This window comes from Glycine soja, chromosome 17, assembly GCF_004193775.1.
Source record: "Glycine soja cultivar W05 chromosome 17, ASM419377v2, whole genome shotgun sequence".
NCBI lineage: Eukaryota > Viridiplantae > Streptophyta > Magnoliopsida > Fabales > Fabaceae > Glycine > Glycine soja.
The window spans coordinates 7,009,879-7,031,439 of NC_041018.1; the positions used below are offsets into that span (position 1 = coordinate 7,009,879).

At 31.4% G+C, this 21,561-nt stretch overlaps 1 protein-coding gene and 1 pseudogene across 2 annotated transcripts; both read right to left on the reverse strand.

The window, feature by feature from the left end:
* Positions 1–450: 450 nt before the first annotated feature.
* On the reverse strand, positions 451–6,119 carry LOC114393150 (annotated as a pseudogene).
* Positions 6,120–9,412: 3,293 nt separating this feature from the next.
* LOC114392865 (serine/threonine/tyrosine-protein kinase HT1-like) lies at positions 9,413–12,940 on the reverse strand. 2 transcript variants are annotated; one of them, XM_028354110.1, is made up of 3 exons: positions 12,059–12,938; positions 10,877–11,332; positions 9,413–9,751 (listed from the first exon to the last, which is right to left on the reverse strand). In XM_028354110.1, the coding sequence occupies exons 1-3, from the start codon at positions 12,416–12,418 to the stop codon at positions 9,509–9,511; spliced, it is 1,059 nt and encodes a 352-aa protein (XP_028209911.1). In that variant the 5' UTR covers positions 12,419–12,938; the 3' UTR covers positions 9,413–9,508. The 2 variants fall into 2 exon arrangements, with proteins under 2 accessions (XP_028209911.1, XP_028209912.1); XM_028354111.1 differs by lacking the exon at positions 9,413–9,751 and adding an exon at positions 9,760–10,240 and having other exon boundaries at positions 12,059–12,940.
* Between the last annotated feature and the right edge of the window lie 8,621 nt (positions 12,941–21,561).

Below are 21,561 nucleotides of genomic sequence, written 5' to 3' on the forward strand. Positions count from 1 at the left end.
TATAGTTAATTTGTTTTCTGACCACAGAGATAGTTGATTTACAATTACAAAGGATTGAGCAAACATGGGGAATTCAATTTCTTTTTTAACTATATTCAATTTTTTTTTTAAGAATTCAAGAAGAGTAAATATCAGAGAGAATTATATCAAAAAAAATAACTTCACTGTAATTAATAAGGATACGAGAAAATATTCAATAAATACACTGAAACATGCTATAAACATTCATATGTGTCTTCATTAATCATTTCGTAATAATTTATATTAATCATATATTAAATTTTAAATTTGTAACAATTTGTATTAACCATTTCGTACTAAATAGTTATGTTATATTACAAGCCTCACCCACATTACCTAGGGTAAATGTTTATTTATAGTGACAAACTGCAAATTGATTCGATTTCGTTTAGTTTAATTATTCTAACCAATCAAACAAAGAAATTTATGTTGTATACACAAAACAATTGCACATCTAAATACGGTGAATAATTACATTGAATCCACAAATAATATAGCTTAATTTGGGCAATAATTTAGCATAAAATATTGAACTCTTCATTCATTCATTCAATTAATTAAATTTTACCCACATAAACTACCACCATCACGACTTGTTTTTCTATATATGCTCATTGTTCCATTTCTAGAATTCCCGTAAAAACATAAGAGCTTTTCATCAATCCTAGCTAGCTAGCCATATCATCATGCACGATCAGGCCTCAGCGACAAGGTTGTTTTTGGTACTCTGCCTGTTTCCCTTAACAACTCGTCCAACCTTCTCTTCTCATCAACATCTGGATTTGCTGTCCCAAGCTTTTCCTTCCTCATTACCACAATGTTTTCAAGAATTTCATTTAAATTGCTTCATCCAACCTGAAATAAAATACAAAAGTGCATATATATGAGGAAAATAAGTGATTACATATTAAGTTAGTAAATGTCACTCCACAGTCATAGTAATTAATTTTTTAAGAACAGGATAATGTTTTGTTATAGAGAAAGACACAAACTGCTTATATGTTCAACTATAAGTCGATAACAAAGGTTTCAGAAGGCGAATTTCAACTGTCCTTCTGTTAATCTATTTTTGTTCAAGTTGACAAATTTCTCCCATACAAATGCCAAGGAAAAAGCATGCAATCTCAAACCAAGCAGACTAATATTTGACTTCAAACTCAAATAATAGGCATTATATTCGTTATCGATATTATCATGATTTCAAAGTTGGTTTGTGACCACAATTTCAACCACAGTGTCCAGGTTTTTGTATTCACCAGTGACCGCAATTGTGACTACATTAGTCGCATTTGCTTGCAATTTCTAACAATGTCAAGAATTGTGACAAAAATCATAACCGGGATTAGGACCGCAATTTAAAACATTAAATTATAGATATTATTTACACGGCTTGATTATGATACCTAGTAATATACAATATCAAAAACAAAATACTAGCTTGCTTCGCATAATGTCACAGTAACTAGAAAGGGTTCCAAATACTCAATAGTGAAAGAAGATTTTCAAATTGAAAAGAGTATAACACTATAACCAATAAAAGAAAAAGGACAGTGGATGGATACCTTCCAATTGCATCATACGTGCCAGCAAGATTGCCATATACTCCAAGTGTTTCAGGGTGACAGGGTCCATTCTCTTGTTCCAAAATGACCCTCGCTTCTTCAAATAATTCTGCAGCCTCATCTAAGGCATGGAGCTGCACACAAGCAAGTCCCATTTGATTAAGAACAGTACCAAAGAAGGCAGATTTCTTCTCTCCGGTAGCATGAAGCTTCGACACAGCATTCTTGAAAGCATTGTAAGATTCAGTGTAGTTCTCCAACACGTAGTACATGACCCCCATCTATGCTTCAATTCCTGCTATTGTGTTTTGCTGACCAGAGCCTTCATTAAGTATCTCTAGTGCCTTGTGAAGCAACTTAAGTGTTTGTTCTAGCTCATTCATTGACTCATAAATGGCCGAGACATTCATAAAACCACTAGCAACCTCCTCTGGAGGGACTCCAAGCATGGGATTCTCATAGATTTTAAGTGCACTCTCACAATATGATTTTGATTCCCTTACCTTCCATGTCCTGCAATGCAAGTCGGCGAGGCTTACATAGACTGATCCCACCGAAGGATGATTCTCACCTTTGTGAGTCTTGTAAACTGTCAAAGCTCTCTCATATGCAAAGATGGCCTCATCATATCTAGCCAAGGATAAGTTTGTGTCTCCAATGTTGCAATCAACAGATGCTACTTCCACGTCTTGGGCATTTGCTACCATTGCCATGCTGGCCAAAACAAGATGCTCCAAGGCTGATTCATGTTTGCCATTTGGTGGTTTTCCTCGATTGCTACGAGGAGGTAGTTGATACGTGTTCTCATCACAAACTAAAACATGATCATAATTAAATTGTTAGCATCAACCTTAGAATCTATACATACCTCAGGGACATCAGCAACAATGGAATCATTGGTGGGTACAATAGAAGTAGAAGGGGATCTTGTGGGACTCTGAGGTGCCAATGAGCTGGTGGTATCACATTGAGGTGCAGAACCTATATGAGCAGATAACTCTTGGGCAGAACCTGTGCCCATATTGGAAGGATTTTTACTAGTCATGACAACGTCGGGAAGGACAACCATCAAATTCATCTCTTTAGAGTATGTCTCCCCCTGAAGAGTAGAAGTGGATGAGGGTGATGAGAAAAACATTTCTGTTTCAGATAAAGTAACATCCATAGTCACATAAAACTGCTTAGTAGGTGGATGATAGAACTTGTAACCCTTCTTATGAGGAAGATACCCAACAAACACACATCTTAAGGCACAAGGATCAAGCTTGAACCGTTGATGTTTATGAAGGTGAACAAACGCAACACAACCAAAAACTCGTGGTGTTAAGGTTAAGGTTGAAGGTATATTATACAAGCCGAGAGTTTTTCTAAAGGTGTTTTAAATTTGAGAACACTACTGGGTACTCGATTCATAAGGTAAACTGCATACAGAATAGCATCTCCCTGAGATGTAGATGACATATGAGCATCAATCAGACACGCACGTGTAATCCCAAGGATATGCTGATTTTTCCTTTCGGCCACACCATTTTGCTAAGGTGTATATGGGCATGTTGTCTCATGAATAATACCATGATCTTGAAAATAAAATTGTAATATTTGACTAATAAACTCACGGCCATTATCAGACCTAAGAACTTTCACCTCGGTAGAAAACTGTGTTAGTATCATCTTATGAAAAGAGCAGAAGCATTCATACACATCACTTCTATTAGTCATCACAAACCAACAACATCCAGATAAGGTAGGGTCAGGTGGAGGACCCCATATATCAGAATGCATCAAAGTAAAAGGCTCAGTTGACTTATTAAAACTTGGGTAGTTTGCACGATGGCTTTTAGCCAGCGTATATACATCACAATGAAAATCCGAAAGGCTACAATCCAAAAATAAAGATGGAAACAAATGCTTAATATAACCAAAAGACCCATGACCAAAGCCACGATGCCACATCCAAATTTGATGTTTCTTGGCACATGTAGAGCTTTGACTAGTTAACGCATTGCCGAAGCAGATATCATCCACATAATAGAGTCCCCTCCTCTTAGTACCACGCCCAATAATCTCTTTGCTGCTGAGATCCTAAAGAAGACAAAACCGAGGATACATTAATATTAGACAATTTAATTGATCATTTACTTGTGGCACAAGTAAGAGATTATTAGAGAGAGAGAGAGGGAACAAGTGTGTTCTAATGATAACGAAGGTGTCAACATGACTGTGCCAGCACTAGTCACTGGAGAAGACATGCCATTAGCATTAGATACATGTGTACGGTGAGTTTTACTTGTAGTACGCAAGAGAGATTGATCAATGTCATGTGATCAGTAGCACCTAAATCAATAATCCATCCGGTGTCCTTGATAGTATCAGTACTCATAAGAGCAAGTCCAACATTACATGAAGATTGAGTATTTTGTTGTAAACCTGAGTTGGAACCAGTAGGGATAGTTGTTACTGATGTTGAAGTTAGTGTAATGGATGACGAGATTGGAAGGAGGTGACATCATCACTGTGGCTTTGCCATCTCTCTTGTCTCCGGCCTTTCGATTATGCCGATCACACGAGATTTTCGTTCATTAAGATTATCCCACCAATCTGGATATCCAGAGAGCTTGAAGCAGTTATCTACAGCAGCATGTTTAGGATTACGAGAATGACTAAAACCACTCTCACTACCACCTTGATTTTTAGAAGGAAAGGAGGATCGATTCTGAGTTAGAGCAGTTTTAGTTGCCATTGCCACGCTAGGAGTCATTTGACTATGCAGCATAGTATTTCTCCTTTGCTCCTCACTCCTGACAACAGCAAATGCATTCTCTGGATTGGGAAAAGGTTCCGTACAAAGAATATCACTTGGAACACCATCATACAAGTCGTACAGACCAACTAAAAAGATGTAAACACGTTCTTCATCAATTTCCTTTTGTCGAGCTTGCATGACATCAGGCTGAGAAAATGTTATTGGCTTGCGATTGTCTAATTCTTGCCATATTGCACGCAAGTCAGCATAATATGTGGAAATAGGCCTACCATCTTGCCTCATTTGCATTACTCGTCGAGATAAGTCATAAATAACTGACCTGTCAGCCCCTTCATAATAAGTCTGAGATAAAGCAGTCCAAATACTTTGCTATGGGCAAACGAACATACCGATTCATCAAATCAGGTTCCATAGTACCAATGAGCCAATCTTTCACAATAGCATTCTCCATACTCCATCTGCCATGTAAGGGGTTCTGGAGTTTTTCCTGTTAAATAACAATATTTACCAAGGCCAGCAAGAAAGTTCTCAACGACTTGAGACCAAAGAGAATAATTTACACCATTAAGCTTCACACTGTAGGGGATGGCTGCAGGTTCTGATCCAAGGCTCATAGTTTGGACATGGGTATTCTCAGGCGAGGGTGTCAAAGGGTCTTCTGATGAATCACTCATGGTAGCACTTACAGAGCCAAGGATGGCTCTGATACCAACTCAAAATAGGGTAAAAACAAAGCTATATTATTCTTCTCTAGGAGAGGCAATATATATACAAATCTGATAACAACTTGCCTAATTTAAGCATAATTACAATCTCTAAAAAAGGTTCTGAATCCCGTAATTATAGATATGCTAATTTCTATAATTACAGATATGGCAATTACTATGATTATAACATAATTATATGCATGACTAATGCCAACATGCTTGTCACTAACATTTTCATGAAGCCTATCAATTGAGGAAGTGCCAATCACCCTATTAACAGGAAAATTTGGACCAACACTTTGTCTTCTTTGTGGAATCAAGGAACTCCTTAGGTTCTTTATTGGACTTGAGGTTTCCTTCATGCGTGAAATGTTCCAATCTCTTTCATTTCATTCACTCTCCTTTCATCATTAACTCCATTTGTAACGATCTCTGGCATATTTGATTCCCTAAGAACCAGAATCTCTGGGACAACCAATATGAAACAGAAAACAATATTAATTATAAAAATACAATCAAAGGGAAAGGAAATCCTATCAACAATATTAGAGAGATGGCACAATATGTTGGTGTGTTATACTATTCAATTGATGGAAATAGAATGGTTATTTGAGCTCAAAGCACATGCATAAAACTAATGCAATAGTTTTAGGCCAACCATTTCCTTCTTGTTGGGAACAATGACCAAATTCCCATTTCATAACTCAAATAATTCTTAAGATTAATTATAAAAACAAATTCCAAAACCAAGGATGTAACAAAATCAAATTAAAAAGAAAAGGCTAAGAAAACCGATACAAAGCGAATATATATGTGCCATTTTGTCCTTTCCTAGGCTTGATATTCAAACATGGAAGCTACACCTTAACAATGAGAACCAAAACAAAGCAGAGATGTGAGGGTATATATACCCTCAGAATTGGAAAATTTCCAATTCTTTTGGTGAGGTTGGAACTCAAGAAAAAAATTGAAGAGAAGAGAATGGATTTGGATTTTTGGAATAACAAGGATTGAAGAAAAAAAAAAAAAAAACAGTTTTGGTTTTGCGAAGTTGGAATGAAATGTCACGACACTTCTTCCCAAACCAACCGCGCGCAACCGGTAACTGTGGTCGTTGCTCTTTTCTTTCTTTTCTCTTCCTTAAACCAATGCCACGTGGTGACCTCGCATTTCAATCTGGCATAAAGACAATTGTGCCCCTCGAAAACTTATGCAATAGCAATTTTGGTAACCGGATGAAGCAGCGCTTCCAGCGCGCATTTACCAGAAAAAGAAAAGGAGCAATTTCCAAACAAAAATGTTATTAATAAAATCATAGCACTCTCTCTCTCTCTCTCTCTCTCTCTCTCTCTCTCTCTCTCTCTCTATATATATATATATATATATATATATATATATATAATTATCATTCGAAAATAAAAATACTACCAAACAATTATTTAGAGAGAATTAATATATACAGAGAATAGAGACTACATAGATATGAGATGAGAAATATATACACTTGATATATAAATGTTTTCTAGTGAATTTTAAGGAAACCTATATAGAAGTTTGACCGCAATATATCAAAAAAGGCTACACCTCACATGCTATATAGGTATCTAGGGATTCAATTCAATTACACGCGTGAAAATTGAAAAAATAAACTGACCCAACCACAAAAAAAATAGTTTTTTTAGGGAATCTAATATAATTAATTGAACACGACATGTAAATTATTATAAATATTTTTAGATGGTGTTTGATTCTCATGAATGAAAAAATAGTTTCTTTTATTTATTTTAATTAAAAGTAGTTTAATATATTTTCATTTTTTAGATGAATTTAACAATTTCTTTAGAAAAAAGATTGATTTAACAATTTAAAATAATTTGAATTAATTTGTGAACATCCTTATCTATATTTAGAGTTTGAGAACTTAACTTTCTCTCTAACAAGATTCCCTAATAAAAGATACTACGGAAAACAAAAATAACTTAATTCATTTATATAATTTCTGATTAAGTGATTTATATCTTAAAAATGATCCCAATGGAGCACAATTTTCATGTCTACTTGTCCTTGTCAGTTCGCTAACTCAAATGATAATTGTAGTTTAGTTTTGGTACCTTAAAGATGGGGAACACAAGACTATTTCTTCTTTACTTCGAAACATGTCATGGATCGGCTCGGCAGAGTATGATTTATGACAATACTCATAAGTCATAATTGATGTAATTGCTTAATCATAGTCAGAAATATACATGTGAATATGAGCATATCATATTACAAACACGAGTGATTGAGTTCAAAACTTTACACTACTGGAGGATAATTGAAGCATATATATATTGTGCATTGATATTTAATTATGTCAGCATACAGAACAAGAAATCCTCTCATTTTTGGCAGTGATCATCATAAAGCAAATTAGTAATATTCACTTCCTGACAATGCTTAATTTGTAGTAGATTTCTGAGAAAAACACACGTCCAAGAAACAGTGCCCCACTTGTGGGTGTTAGTGACAGATGAAGAAAGTTTAATTATCAATATTTAATCACCACAGTCCCCACTCAACCTTTTTTATATAGTATCTCCTCTCGCGTTATATCGTCCATTGTTCGTCGGTGCCTTGAAAATGTGAGTGTTGTTTCACAAACATCCAAATTTCTTCACTCATTCTTTTATTATTTGCCGGATTCATGAGATTTTTTTCCCTCAATGATCATGACGCGCTGTTGGAAAATCTTCCTCCAAACAAAATGTAGAGTCAAATATGATATTGAATGAAATTTTGAAGATATTTTCTCGCCTTATAATTGCTGGGGCAACCTTATGAGCCTCTTGATGGTTACTCTGCCACTCTTTCTATTTCATACAAAATGGAATAAGATTGAACGTGGGTGTAACAACCATTTAAGTTATAAAATAAAGTATATAAAACATAAAGTGTTGTTTGTAAAAAAAAAAAAAAAGAATGTTGAACTTATTAGTTTGATCCTTTGTTAACAATGGGATTTTAGCAAAATAGAGCCCCAATTTTCATTTTTGTAGCTAAGTAATTTATATTCATGCAAAATCACAAGTCTGTTTGGTGATTCTGATGTTTAGATAAGATATTTTACTTAAAAAAGGGTAAAAGCTTCTAAATACTTTTCCAAGATTAATTGAAATTTGTGGAATTTGATAAATGCATTATGTATTTGCTTGTTGTCTTGTTGATCTGGTGAGGGGAGTTAAGTTTAAGAAAACACAAAATAAAGCAATCTGTATTCTGTTACTGTAAAAAAGCAACCAAAAAAATAAGATTATAATCACAAAATGACAGCTGTGGAATTTGAACCCACTCGGCCAAACTGTCTTTGTGAGATGATTTAGACTAGTTCATCAAATTTAATGTTACGTAAAATAAACATGAAAACTATGTCATACTTTACACAATTAACAAACTATTTTATTTATTTAACAAATATTCTCACATTTTTTTCCGATGTACTATTTGTTTTCCATGTTACCATACCTTTCGGTTTCTGAAAAAAAAATGTAAAAGTGTACAATATTTTTGGAAGTTGTCAAAGCGTTCGGTTACATATTTTATATGCAAAAATGTTTGTGTTTAAGTAACACTATTAATCAATTAGGACATATTAATTATGACTATTAAAATAATTATTATAAAAATGAATAAACTTATTATACATGATAATAATTTTTAATTTTTAATTGATTAATATAGCGTATATTTTACATTGCTGACATTTAAACAAATTACGAGCAGACTTTTTTTATAAAATTAATTTCTATAAGTTGTGTAAAGTGAATAATTAATATTAATTATTTTACATTAAATAATTCTAAATTTCTGTATAATGCAGGTATTTCTATAAGTTGTATAAATGTATTGATTGAGTTAATAATTGGCATGTCATTATTTATTTTAAATAATGACATCTAATTTTTTTAGACAATTATTAACTCAATCATAACACATATATATAAATAAAATAAGTCTAATAGAATTTCTCAAAGAAATTATAGAATAGTAATGTACTTTTTTTATAACTATTATGCTTTGATTATAGTACATAAGAAAGAATGATCAAGTTGGAATATAATTACCCTAAGGAAATTATCTCTATATACATACAAGACATGAAAATATGCCATTCCCTCAGGTCTTTACAAATTTCCTCGCCGCTTTCATAGTTTAACTAACATTAAATATTAACATATTTTATTTACTTTTTGCTAGACAGTTTTTAGGTTCCAATCACATCTTGCGATTAATAAATAAACAAAAGGGTGACATTGTGGAATAAATGGAAAACAAATAGAAGAACTGGCAGAGCAAAAGTTCTTTTCCTAAAAAAAAGGTTAAAATGGAAGAGGATTATACTTATTAATTAAACATATTTTTTGTTCTTGGGATTGATTTAATACAATTCATGTTACATTGTTGGAAAGAGAATGTTAAGCTTTGCAAGAAGCAAATATATTATTACATTTTGACAAGCATCTAAGAATTATATTATTAGGACATGGTTTGTAAGTAGAGAAAAATTCTGGATCCTGCTCAAGTGCTTCAGTGTAGCTCTCCAAAATTGCGACTATCTCATCAAAATGTGGTCTTTTATCTGGATTGCTTGACCAACATCTGTTGATGAGGTGACTAAAAGCCTTTGGACAGTCACATGGCAACGGGGGCCTTTCATTCTGCACAAAATCCACCAAATTGAGCTACTAGAAACGGACAAAAAAAGTGTAATGTGTTAAGCATTTCCAAAACATATAAATTGTTGTGATTCACAAGTCCTATAGGAAAATAGCAGCACAATCCATCTTCATTTATTATTTTATACAGCCACCTCACGTAAAGGATATCACTAGGATATCGTAACATGTGCAAAAACAGTGAATGTGAAAATGTTATTTGTGTTGGTCCAAATATATATGTTTTGTTATCGAATCTCTAACTTGATTTTGGTGTTCTGTGCATATGTGGGAAAAGTTAGAGGTGGTAGCAATGATTGACTGTGATGAATTTTGATGGCAGATACCGAATCTTTGAATGTTGGCAAAAGCTTAAGAATCGTCTGGAAGTCAGGCAAAATAGAGAAGCCTCTACCTTAGGGTAATATAATATTGTTGATGAGGTGTCTTTCTCTCATGAGTAAGACTATATGATAAACACAGCCACATGCTCTGTAAAATTCATATCATAATAGCCAATGAGTGATAGTTGCCCGTCATATCCAAAAGGGTGTACGGAACATATTAGTCATGAAAAGTCCCTACTCAAATTACTGTAAGTAATGGAACTCAACATCCAAACATGCCATTAATACCTTAATTATTTTTACTCCTTATTCAAATTAAATCTTTAAAATAAAAACAAGACAATAATACAATGAAAAAACAGAATATTAGCACTTATAGTATAAAATAAGTTACACTTATGTTTAATAGTAAATTATTATATATAATACATTTATTAAATTTTATATTTATTTAAAAATCATATTCAAGGGACCGATCCATTTTATGTCCTTTGGAGGCAGTTGTCTGCCCCCAATAGTTTTTTAATTTCTTTTAATGTTATGTATATGTATGGTTATAAATTATTCTTATAATTTAAAAATATACATAAAAAATAATTTATAACATGAATACTATCCCTCGCTAAATTGTTTATGAGAGTATCATTCTCATAACTAAATTTTTTTGGATCTATCATTGGTCATATAGTTGATGATGATTTCTGATTAATTGATAGTGTAATTTTATATTAATAATACACAAGAATTAAAGTCTGATGGCCGGGGACAATTAATGTAATACCTTGTGAGTCACAGCATATGCTGCTTGCTCTGGTGTCATGTTGTCAAATGGCGTCAATCCTGTTAATAGTTCCCACAGAACTATGGCGAAACTATAGACATCTACTTTCTTGGTGTGACGCTTTTCTTTGATCATTTCAGGAGCCATCCAACGGTATGTTCCAGTGAATCCTTTTGCACTGCCTGTCTGGGATTCCAAGCATGAGATCCCAAAATCTGCTACTTTTACACACAAATCTTCCCCCAACAGCAGGTTTTCTGATTTGAGATCTCTGTGAAGTATACCCTGAGAATGAAGATATTGCATTCCCCGTGCTATGTCTAAGGCTAATTTCAGAACAACTCTGAGAGGAACTGAATGTGGTCCTTCCTGAACCAAGTATTTTCTTAAGGAACCCCCAGATAAATATTCAGTAATTATACAGAAGACAGGAGGTTTCTTGCAAGCTGCAACAAACTGCACCACCAATAAATATTATGCCAATATCTGGGGGAAATTGTTCAATTTCTATATTATTAAACAGTTGCATATTTTACACATAAAAAGCCTTGTTTTGTATATAAAAAAATAATAATGCAACTCTAATCTTAGAACCAAGTGCTAGCACTCATGTAATAAGCCCCAATGCATCACAGAAAAAAAAAAAACACTTTTTTCTTAGCACATGTAGTAAATGTGTAAATCCATCATGTTAATAATAATTTATTCGTTTTGAACACTTCATCCAAGAAATTTCATACTACAGCTGTTTTTTTGCTGATACAAATTTCATATTACAGCTTCAGACTTCAGATGAATACACACACCCCTTTGTATGCAAATCACCTGTTTTTATTTCCCTCCAATTAAAAACTAGCACTTCAACAGCGACAACAAAAAAAGAAACACTAACAACCTTAGAGAATGTTAATGACGTGTCATTTTTCGATTAGAGGGAAAGAGAAGGAGTACCACCATATCATAGAAGTCGTTATTTGTAGACGGATAGACGCGGTTCTATATTTTCTATAACTGTATCTCTCTAAACTTACACCTTTGAACCATACAAAAGTTGAAAAGGTGGGTGTGGGGGGCAAATGCTATTCTTTTAATCTTTGATAGTGATAACAGTTAAAGGTGAAAATCAAAGTTAGTATGTTCCATGCAGGAATAGAGATAAATGGTTGAAGAAACAGAACTTACAGTGATGATATTTGGATGGCGCAATCGAAAGAGCAAAGCAACCTCAGAAGTGAATTGCTTCTCAAGCAAAACAGCCAATTCCTCATCCTCCTCAGGTTGACTCACCAGCTTAATTGCAACATCCATGTGCTTGTAGATGCCTCTGTAGATCCTGCTATGCCTTCCAGAGGCAAATTTTGACCCTATGAACAACTGAGACAGATCAGCACTCCATTCTTCTTCTCCTTCTCCCTTTATGGCTGCCCCAGAAGAGATCAAATACTTTGACCATGATACTGCTCTCTTGTATTCCCCTAGTGAAAGCCTTCTCCCTGATCTCACGTTGTTAGAAATCTCTTTGAACCAGTACAAGTTCTTCATGCTTTTTCCTCTAATCCTAACCCAAAAAAAAAAAATGACTAAAGTTTTTGTTTTTTTAAAATAGTGCAGAATACCCAGTTTGGACAAACTTTTATTTCCCTAAGCTACCTACATTTTGAATCATTATCACCATTTATGAAGTTAGAAAAAAGGAGAACATATAAAAATAAACCAACTCCAAACCACCTCATCTATGTGATTATGTATTATATTATAGACACACTTGTTCCTTAGCGAAGAAGGGAACCAATGAAATCACAATAGGATTAAACAAAACAAATTAAGGAAGCAGGAAAAGCTCAACTTAGATGAGTTTTGGTGAGAGAGAAAATGGTCTAGAAGAGAGAGAGAGGATTTGAAGTTGAGGAATATGGATGGTGAGAGAGAGTTAGAACATAGAAGGAGTTAATGTTGGAACTTGGATGGTGAAGTGAAAGAAGTGGAAATGCAAAAAGAGAGAGAGAGAGGGGTGGTTCTTGTTGCTCTTGCAACCCCGTTATTTTCAAATACACGGAGTAACATTAGCATCTAGGTTCCTAACGTGCGAAGATATACTTGTGAGGAGACAAACGGGGTCAGGTTGATGATGACCCCTACCTCACCCTATTTCTTTCCATTTTCAACCTATGTTTCCCACCGCATTATCATTACTGCCATTCCTTCGCTAACTTACAATTTATTTGTCACACTCTCTTCCCCCTTCCATTTATTGCTTTAATTTGTTTGTTTGCTCGCTCCCCCAGCATGTGCTATGTGGCAGGGGCTTGCATTTGCAACATTACTCACTAGTTCCCAAGTAAGTACTTCTTTATTTTTACCCTAACTTATTTATTTTTGTTCAATGTTTTAAGTATGCCAATCTTTTTCACATCCAACTACTCTTTTGGTTTGATAAGCAAGCTAATCAGAATTAAAGTGTTTTCCCTTTTCTTTTATAAAAAGGGAAATTGCACTTATTGACCACTTTCTAAATGACACTCACACTTCCTCTAATTTTTTAAAAAAGTGTTTGTCTTACTCTATTAAATAAAATAAGGGACAAGTGTGACTTTATTAAAAAAATAAAGGTCTTTTTGTATAACGTCATTTTGGCGGACAGTTATACTATCGCGTTTTCTCACAGGTTCTAGTGTTTGGGCCGTAAAACTAGACAAGGGCAAGAGTCATTTAAGAAGACTTTGAGGGAAGTGAGTGTAATTTTTCATTTATAAAACCCTATATTATACTACCTTAGTCATTATTATTTATGTTTAATTTGATTTTTTTAATTTTTAAACTGATTCATTGTTTCTGAAAAATATGTATTTTGTAGTGATTTAAAATTACTTAGGAACGATTTTCAACTGCCATAAAATGTGATTTTTTTAAGGATTAAATTGAATCAATTTAAAAAAATTAGAAAATCAAATTCAATAAAAATAAATAAATGACCAAATTGAATCTAAAAAATAAATTAGAGAATTAAAAAACTAATTTAGCGTAACTAATATGGATTATCATGTTTTCAAATTCTTAGAAGAGAGAGAATGAATTTATCTTATTAATTTATAGAATTTGTTATAAAATAATTAAGAGTATGTTACTAAAAAAATAATTATGTAATAAATAATAATATGAAAAGGAGTTCAATAAAAAAAATTACAAAAATTCTTACATGTAAGAACAAAAGGTATTATATATCGTGTTAATAGTCTAATTGCTTGTTTATTTCTATTTGTAAAACCATCAAACAGTTTGACCACGCTAGAAATTTTCTCCTTATTGTTGGGATTTATCTCAAGGCAAATGGCCAAATTGGTCGTACCAAAGTAATTATAACCAACGCAAGATTTTCGAGTGTTTAATGAATGCGACTGTAATTTTCTAATGTTTAATTAAAGTCTGTCCTGAATTATTGCATTTTTAACTTATTAATCAACCAATCAAGTTCGTCAAATTTTCGTAATAAAATATATTCGTACTAAAACAGCACTTAAAATGTATTCTTTCAAAAACTAATCTAAAGTTTCTTACGTGTTCCTTGCGTAGCAAATACTATTTCCTAAAAACTAGTCAATATTTTTGGCAATACACCCGATATAAAACTTGATAAACTTGCTCACTCACGTTCACTGTTCAATGTGATGTAATATGTATATGTATGATTGTTTTTAGGAATTGAACTCGATATTAAGATATTTATAATACTCGGACATTATACTTAAACAATTGAATTGAATTAGACTCCTTTAGTTATGGAGAGTTACTATAAATTCCAATCTTCAAGAGTATTATTGAAAGTTGTTTTTTTATTAAGAGTTGGGCCTCGTGCTGGATAGGTGACTGCTTGTGTTCTAACTATGGGCTTTTTATCATTAAGCATGCTTCATTTTTATTCTACAGCTTATTTATTTATTTATTTCTACAATGTTATGTTATTGGAAATGAATTTCACATAACTTTTAAAAAATTGACATGTAGTTTATTTTTATATATTCATAACATATGAGATATGATTATAATACAAACTTTATAGTACTCATACTGAAATTACCCAATTATGAATAAGAAAGAAAATATGAATTGCTTTTGATATTGTATTTGATATTTCAATTAAAAAAAGTTTTTTTTTTCAGAAAGTATATAAGGTTATTTATTTTTTGTTCCTAAACTTTTTGTAAATTTTAATTTTAGTCCCTAAATAAAAGTTTTAGCATTTTCAATCCCTATACCTTTACTTTGTTGATAATTTTAGTCATTATTGTCAAATAACAATATTTGTTAGTGATGTAACAATCATGTTGATAACTTACTAACTTAGTCATGTCATTAAGGAGTTTGATGCAATCACATGTAATTTTTTTTTATTAAACTGAATTATTAATCTCTCATTCGTTTTAACTATTTGGTGATGCTAAACTAATTAATGAGATAATCAAAATGCAATTTGCAAAAAAAAAAACAATTACACATAATTATCTTGTTAAACTCTTTAAAGTTGTAATAAATCACTAGTTTGTCAAAGTGATTGTTATATTATTAATTAACATTTTACTCAATATTAAAGACTAAACTATTTACAAAGGGAAAATATAATGATAAAAAATACAAAAAATGTTTTTAGAAACTCTTCACGTCTAGATCCTAGAGGTTCCAAAACCAGAGATGTTGTAGAGTCATCCATAAAATCCTAGAGTGTATATGAACTTAGGATAATAAAATTAAAACGGTCATTCTTATTTATAGAATGTAATTAATTGAATGTTTCACAAAGATCGACCCACTATTCTTGATTGATGTACTTGTTTGGACTATTTATAATTCATCAAACATTGAGTCTTTAGACATAATTATTTAAATGTATATATGAATCGATATGAGTGAAACAATCTCAATTAAATGATATATAAATAATATTAAGCACTAAGCCTTTTAAGTGTATATGCATGTGAAAATTTTGGTTGGACCATCTTGGTCACGTGATCCACAATAATTAAAAGGGAACTTTAAAAAAAATATAATAGAGACATAAGACATAATTAATTCCATAAAGTATAATATCAATAAAAAAAAGGATAATAATTTAACCTTTTATTATATGAATATTGTTCACGAACTCTCCAAATATATTTTTTGAAATATACATAAAAAAAAACTAATTTAATATGTTGAATATTAAAATTTCTATTTGAAGCAATCATGGAATATTTGTTGAGATAACAGAGAATTTATATTTGAAGCAATCAGCAATGAGGAATTATGAAGTAACAAGTAATAGTGAGAATTTGATCTTGTGGTGATTAAGTCCCAATGGAGAGGAGAGAAAAACTCTGAACCAGTAAGGCTGTCTGAGTTGTCTTGTCTTTGACCATCATCCAGTGTGCCCTTGACAGGGTACTTCCAACCCAACGTTGCTTCACCATCTTGCCCTTGCCCGACACAAAACACTAATAATTCGTTGCCACCAGCTTCCTAGGGGCTTTTTCGTCAATTCGCAGCCGTATATAGTTATGGTCCTTTTCCGTATACTGTCTCTCTCTTCCTTTCATTTTTATTATTACTAATACTCTCTTCCACACCATCCCAAGTATTCAATGCCACCTTCCCAATTTATTTTTGACTAACTACATTTTCCCATATATGTTATGCTTTGTTAATTTCTTTCCTTCCTATTTATTTCAGTCTCTTACTTTATTTTAACTCACTGGTTGACTAATTGTTCTTGTTTGAATTAATCTCCCTTGAGGGAGTTAAATTCATTTATTATCAAACATAGAATTTAACAAAATATTTTGAAAAGAAATTTATTTGAGCGGTATAAAATAAAAGTAGAAAGCAATCTGGTGCAGTACCACGGAACAGTACTGCAGAAGATTAAAAATAAAATGCATTTAAGTTATTGGCTTTCTTTTTATAGGGAAATCTTACAAGAATCAACTGGGCCTGAAATAATTAATGGAGAGCTTGCCATTTGGCCTAACTTGAACTAATTTTGGAAGTAAAGAATATAGATTACACTTGAGTTTTGAGTGTTAAACAACTAAAATAGAAATAAACTAATCTATTAATTTAAGTAGCGGAATTTAATATCATTTTATTCTATTTCGTTTCATTTCTTTGTATTTGGAGGGCAGATAGAATGTAGTTCCATGGAATCAATATCCCTTGCACTTTTTTTAGTTTGTCAGAAATGACTGTACTTGGTCTTAATTGATTTCCAAGTCACGTTTAATTTTAATGAACTGTATGTTTATTTTATTAATTTGTTGTTTTGCAAGAGACATCGGTGATCAAGTTGGACCTTGGAAGGGTTTAATTACTTGCATGCACATGTTTACTTCATTAATGTCATGCATCTTAATTTTAGCAAAATAAATGCTTGATTAGTTCAACTTTTTTTAGTCTAAAACTGTTGGTATCTAGATATATATTATATTGAAGATTCGGTTAATCTACAAATCGAGTTAGCTAGGTAATATATCGAAATGTTTAATAACTAATTATGACAAAAATAATTAAAAATAATTGAGCAATTAAGAAAACACAAGTTGTTTATTTTTTTAAATTTTCTTATTGTTTCACAAAACACGTACCAGTATCATTTGACATTTTTTCTAGTTCTTAACTAGAGCTACTTTTATTTAGTATTGAAAACATTGGGGAATGTAACGACGAAGACTTTAATTTAATGAACTATATACGAGTGTAAAAATATTTTTACATAAATATCTAATAATTTATTAGTTTGTCAAATATTTCCACATTTATAAATATAATATGACAATAAAATAAATTTTTATTGAATTTTTTCTTTATAAAAATATTTTACAGTGTTGTATATATAAATTATATTTTAAGATAAAATCTGAAATTTCAATGTTATGTTACAAAAATGTATAGTACTATTATTGATTTATAGTAAAATAAACTGATTGAATATTCTCTTGCCCTAAAAAATCATATACATTACTTAAGAAAACAATGAGAGAAACTTGTGTTTGCATTGAAGAAACATCGAGAGAAACTCCTCTTAATTTTCATGCTGCAACTCTGAATGCTATGCTACAGCTACATTTCAATATATAGTCAACATTTAGTTTTTAAGAAGCTGATAACTGGGTACCCACAGCCAATGGATTGTCAAACTTAAATTTGACTAACAGTTTTTCCTTGTCTACAAATATAGGCTTCGGATTTCGGAAGAATCCGTGAATAAATATTCCTAACAATATATAATTGTTGCCTTAATTGCTCTCTGCTTTTTCTTTGATTTGAATTATATACCTAATTTTAGTTTCTTAAATTTTTTATTAATCAAACGTCTGTTTGATCCTCTTCTCACTTTTTTATTTTAGAACTTTTTTTCTAAAATAATTTTATATTACTCGGCAATTAATTTTTCATCCAAAATCTATTAAGTCTTAAAAATTGGTTCCAAAATAAGTATTTCAAAAGCAAACAACAACTGAGAGATGATGTCTAATCCGCTCCTTTAAGTGCTCAAGGGACAAACACCTTTTTTTTTATATAAGTGGGAAATACACAAGGGACAAACATTTTAAAATGTCATCAGGGTTTATCTATTTACGTTCAAGTTGTGTCTATTTTTTAAATTAAATAAACGTGATGTTCTGTCAATTTGTTTCTATTCAAAAACCCTTAATTTTCTTAACAAAAGATTTAGGGTTTATGATGAACTTCATATGAAGTTATTTTAAGAAAACTATAAATATGAAATTTAGAAGAAGAAAAAATGTAAAAAAAAACGATGTTATTGGATTAGAAGAAGAATAAATTTGAGATACTCTTTTGTTTGTGTGAAATTTGATGTCCTAAACGATGAGTTTCGAAAAACAGAATGTTCAAAATAATTTCATTAATTTAATGTGTAAAAACTTTGAGTAAAATATAAGATTTTAAAGGTTTTACATAAATTAAAATCGATACAAGAGGACCAAGTTAGAACATTTAAAAAATAAAGCACTTAGTTAACTAAAAAAATAAAAGACAAAATCTCACATAACATAAATTAAATAAACAAAAGCCAATTTAGTTATATACAACAAAATTTACCCAAAAAAATGCTGACACAATATAAACATAAAGAGAATTCTTTAAAATATAAAAAAACTAACATGTTAAAAAAAGAAAATTTTAAAAAATATATCCAAAAATACACTCCAATCGTATCCCATGCATTATCCAAATTGTAAGTTAAAACACTACACCATTGGGTGAATTGAAGGGCAAAAGTGACCCTACGTTGACGAATCATGTGATATATAGGTGCCACCATGTCATGTGTGCATGGCTGGTGAAGGTTACAGCTTGATAGTTGATGCATCCTTTAGAACCGGCAACGATAGCAGTTCACACGGCTTCGCTGGATTCGCATCTATCTCGTGGGTTGCCTTTATATATCATCATGTAATAATAATCATCCATATCTGTAGTATCAACTATATGTTTTTATTCCCTTTTATCATATTTGTTTCTTTCTTTCTTTTCATTTTGTATTACTATCAACATATCATTCTAGTTCTAGCTAGTTAACGAGTAATCAAATCAAATATATGAACTTCTTTTCTTTTCGTTACTGATTTAATTTGATTGAAGATATTTTTTTAAGATCTCTTAGCTTGTAACTCAACGTGGGGGTTGGAGGACGGGAAGTGCGAGCTACCAAATTAACACCAGTGTACTGTGGACTCACGATTGTTCAGAGGAAAATAATATACACAAGAAATTCAATTTGGTGATTAATTGGGGATTCTAAATTAATTAAGATGAGTTTGACTTAAGATTTGGATTAACTAATGGAAGCCAACTTTAGCTACTGCTAATGATGATATTTAGTAATTTTGCAGCCTGTAATGATATCGATATTGTACTTTGAATTATCTAATGGAAGCTAAAACTGGTGGTTAGGACAATTTTTTTCCCCGTCAAGACTGTAGGAAGACAATTATTACAAATTTACAATAAAGGGTTGTTGGTGACAACTCTTTATCTTAGGGTCTATTTTGATTTCTTCAGATGAATGATACACGGGGACAACTAGCAATTAATGTAATTGATTTTGTTCTTTCTTCGATCTCTATGATTTCAGAACCAAATTCTACTCAAATAAAAACTATTCAAATTCAGATGACATCACATGCCGGGATAGGTAGTATAGTAAATAATAAAGGTACTGTTAGTCGACACCAAACTCCAATAAACACTAGATCGAGGGATAAAAAAATGTATGTATATATATATATATATATATATAGGTAGAGTTTTCTCATAAATTTTTCTAGACTACAATTAATTATAATGTTATATTTTATCAAAAATGTATTATAATTTATTTGATGATGCTTAAGTCTACTAATAATATAATTAATTATTTTTGGGCTTTAAACACTTGATTGTAATTTATGTAAAAAATATAATAGACTTAATTACTAAGCTCATAATGAAAAATGTCTAAGATTAATAAATAAGATGTCTAAGTCTCATTTGTTATGATAACATTTAATTGTTCACTGAAAACTTGTCTCATTCAAAATCTTAATATTTGAAACGTATAATCATGTAAATAAAGACTTGACTTCTCAGTTTTAAAAATTTAGGTCATGCATGTGATGTTATAAAAAAAATAGAAAGAAATAATAAAAGTATTGATAATATGTCTGATATAATAAAGGTGTGTAATCTTGAATAACAGTGCAAACAAAATTGGCAAAAATGAATAAATTAATAATTCAAGGGGTTTTGGGCCTTTTGGCGGTACAGAATATATCCCTTGGCCGTACTCAGAATCGTGTTTGTCTGGCAGTTAAAATTCAAACATAATTAAGTTTAGGAATTGAAAGTTTGAAGCATATGTCAAGATGCGCTAAGTCTAATTATTATAATTCATAAACTACTAATCATTCCGAGGAAGATTTAAATCCAATTGTACTTGCAAGAGATGACTTTGTGTGAATATCTTATCAGTTGTCCATATGTATTACCTACGTTAAGAGAATAATGTTCTTTTTAACAGAAATTAAGAAGAAGAAAAATGTGATAGGTTAATATAACAACTTCCCTATTCCGACTCCTAAATTTATACAACCCTCTCTTGCAAACTGGGTAAAAGATTAAGTTAAAGCTTTTCACACAATGTTTCATTTATATATAGTTCGTTGACTTCAGCAGTTCAGCCTTGTATTTCACTTACACGGTGGGATTGTATCACTATAGATATATTGTTTTCATAATTTATTTAGAAATTTGACTCATTTAAAATAAAATTATATGTGTGTGCGTGCATGCATCCTTGATTTAAATTAAAATGCCTCATTTAAAATATAATTATACTTTTTCTTTACTATTTTGAAAAGATCATTTTTTTTCAAACACTTACGAAAAAGGTTTATTTATTCTTTTCTTTACACCCTCTTCCCTGTGTGTCCTTTCCTTCGTATAAATGAAATATATTATTCATCAACATAAAGTGGTAGAATGAAATATCAATTAGTTTTTTATTTGCATGAACTTTTATAAACTCAATATACATTTATCTTAGGAAAAGATCCCAAAAGTAGCAAAAGCAAACAAAAAATGATAGTAAAAAGTTGTTGCAATGAAAGTGACACATGATGAAGATTCTGAACAACTCTGACTAAGTTTCA

What these genes read in the sequence shown, in the direction of transcription:
- LOC114392865 (XM_028354110.1), bottom strand. Translation starts at nt 12,418, where the DNA reads ATGAAGAACTTGTACTGGTTCAAAGAGATTTCTAACAACGTGAGATCA. An exon ending in GCCATCCAAATATCATCACT is followed by an intron (nt 11,333 to 12,058) that starts GTAAGTTCTGTT and finishes TTGGTGGTGCAG; the next exon opens with TTTGTTGCAGCTTGCAAGAA. An exon ending in CATATGCTGTGACTCACAAG is followed by an intron (nt 9,752 to 10,876) that starts GTATTACATTAA and finishes GATTTTGTGCAG; the next exon opens with AATGAAAGGCCCCCGTTGCC.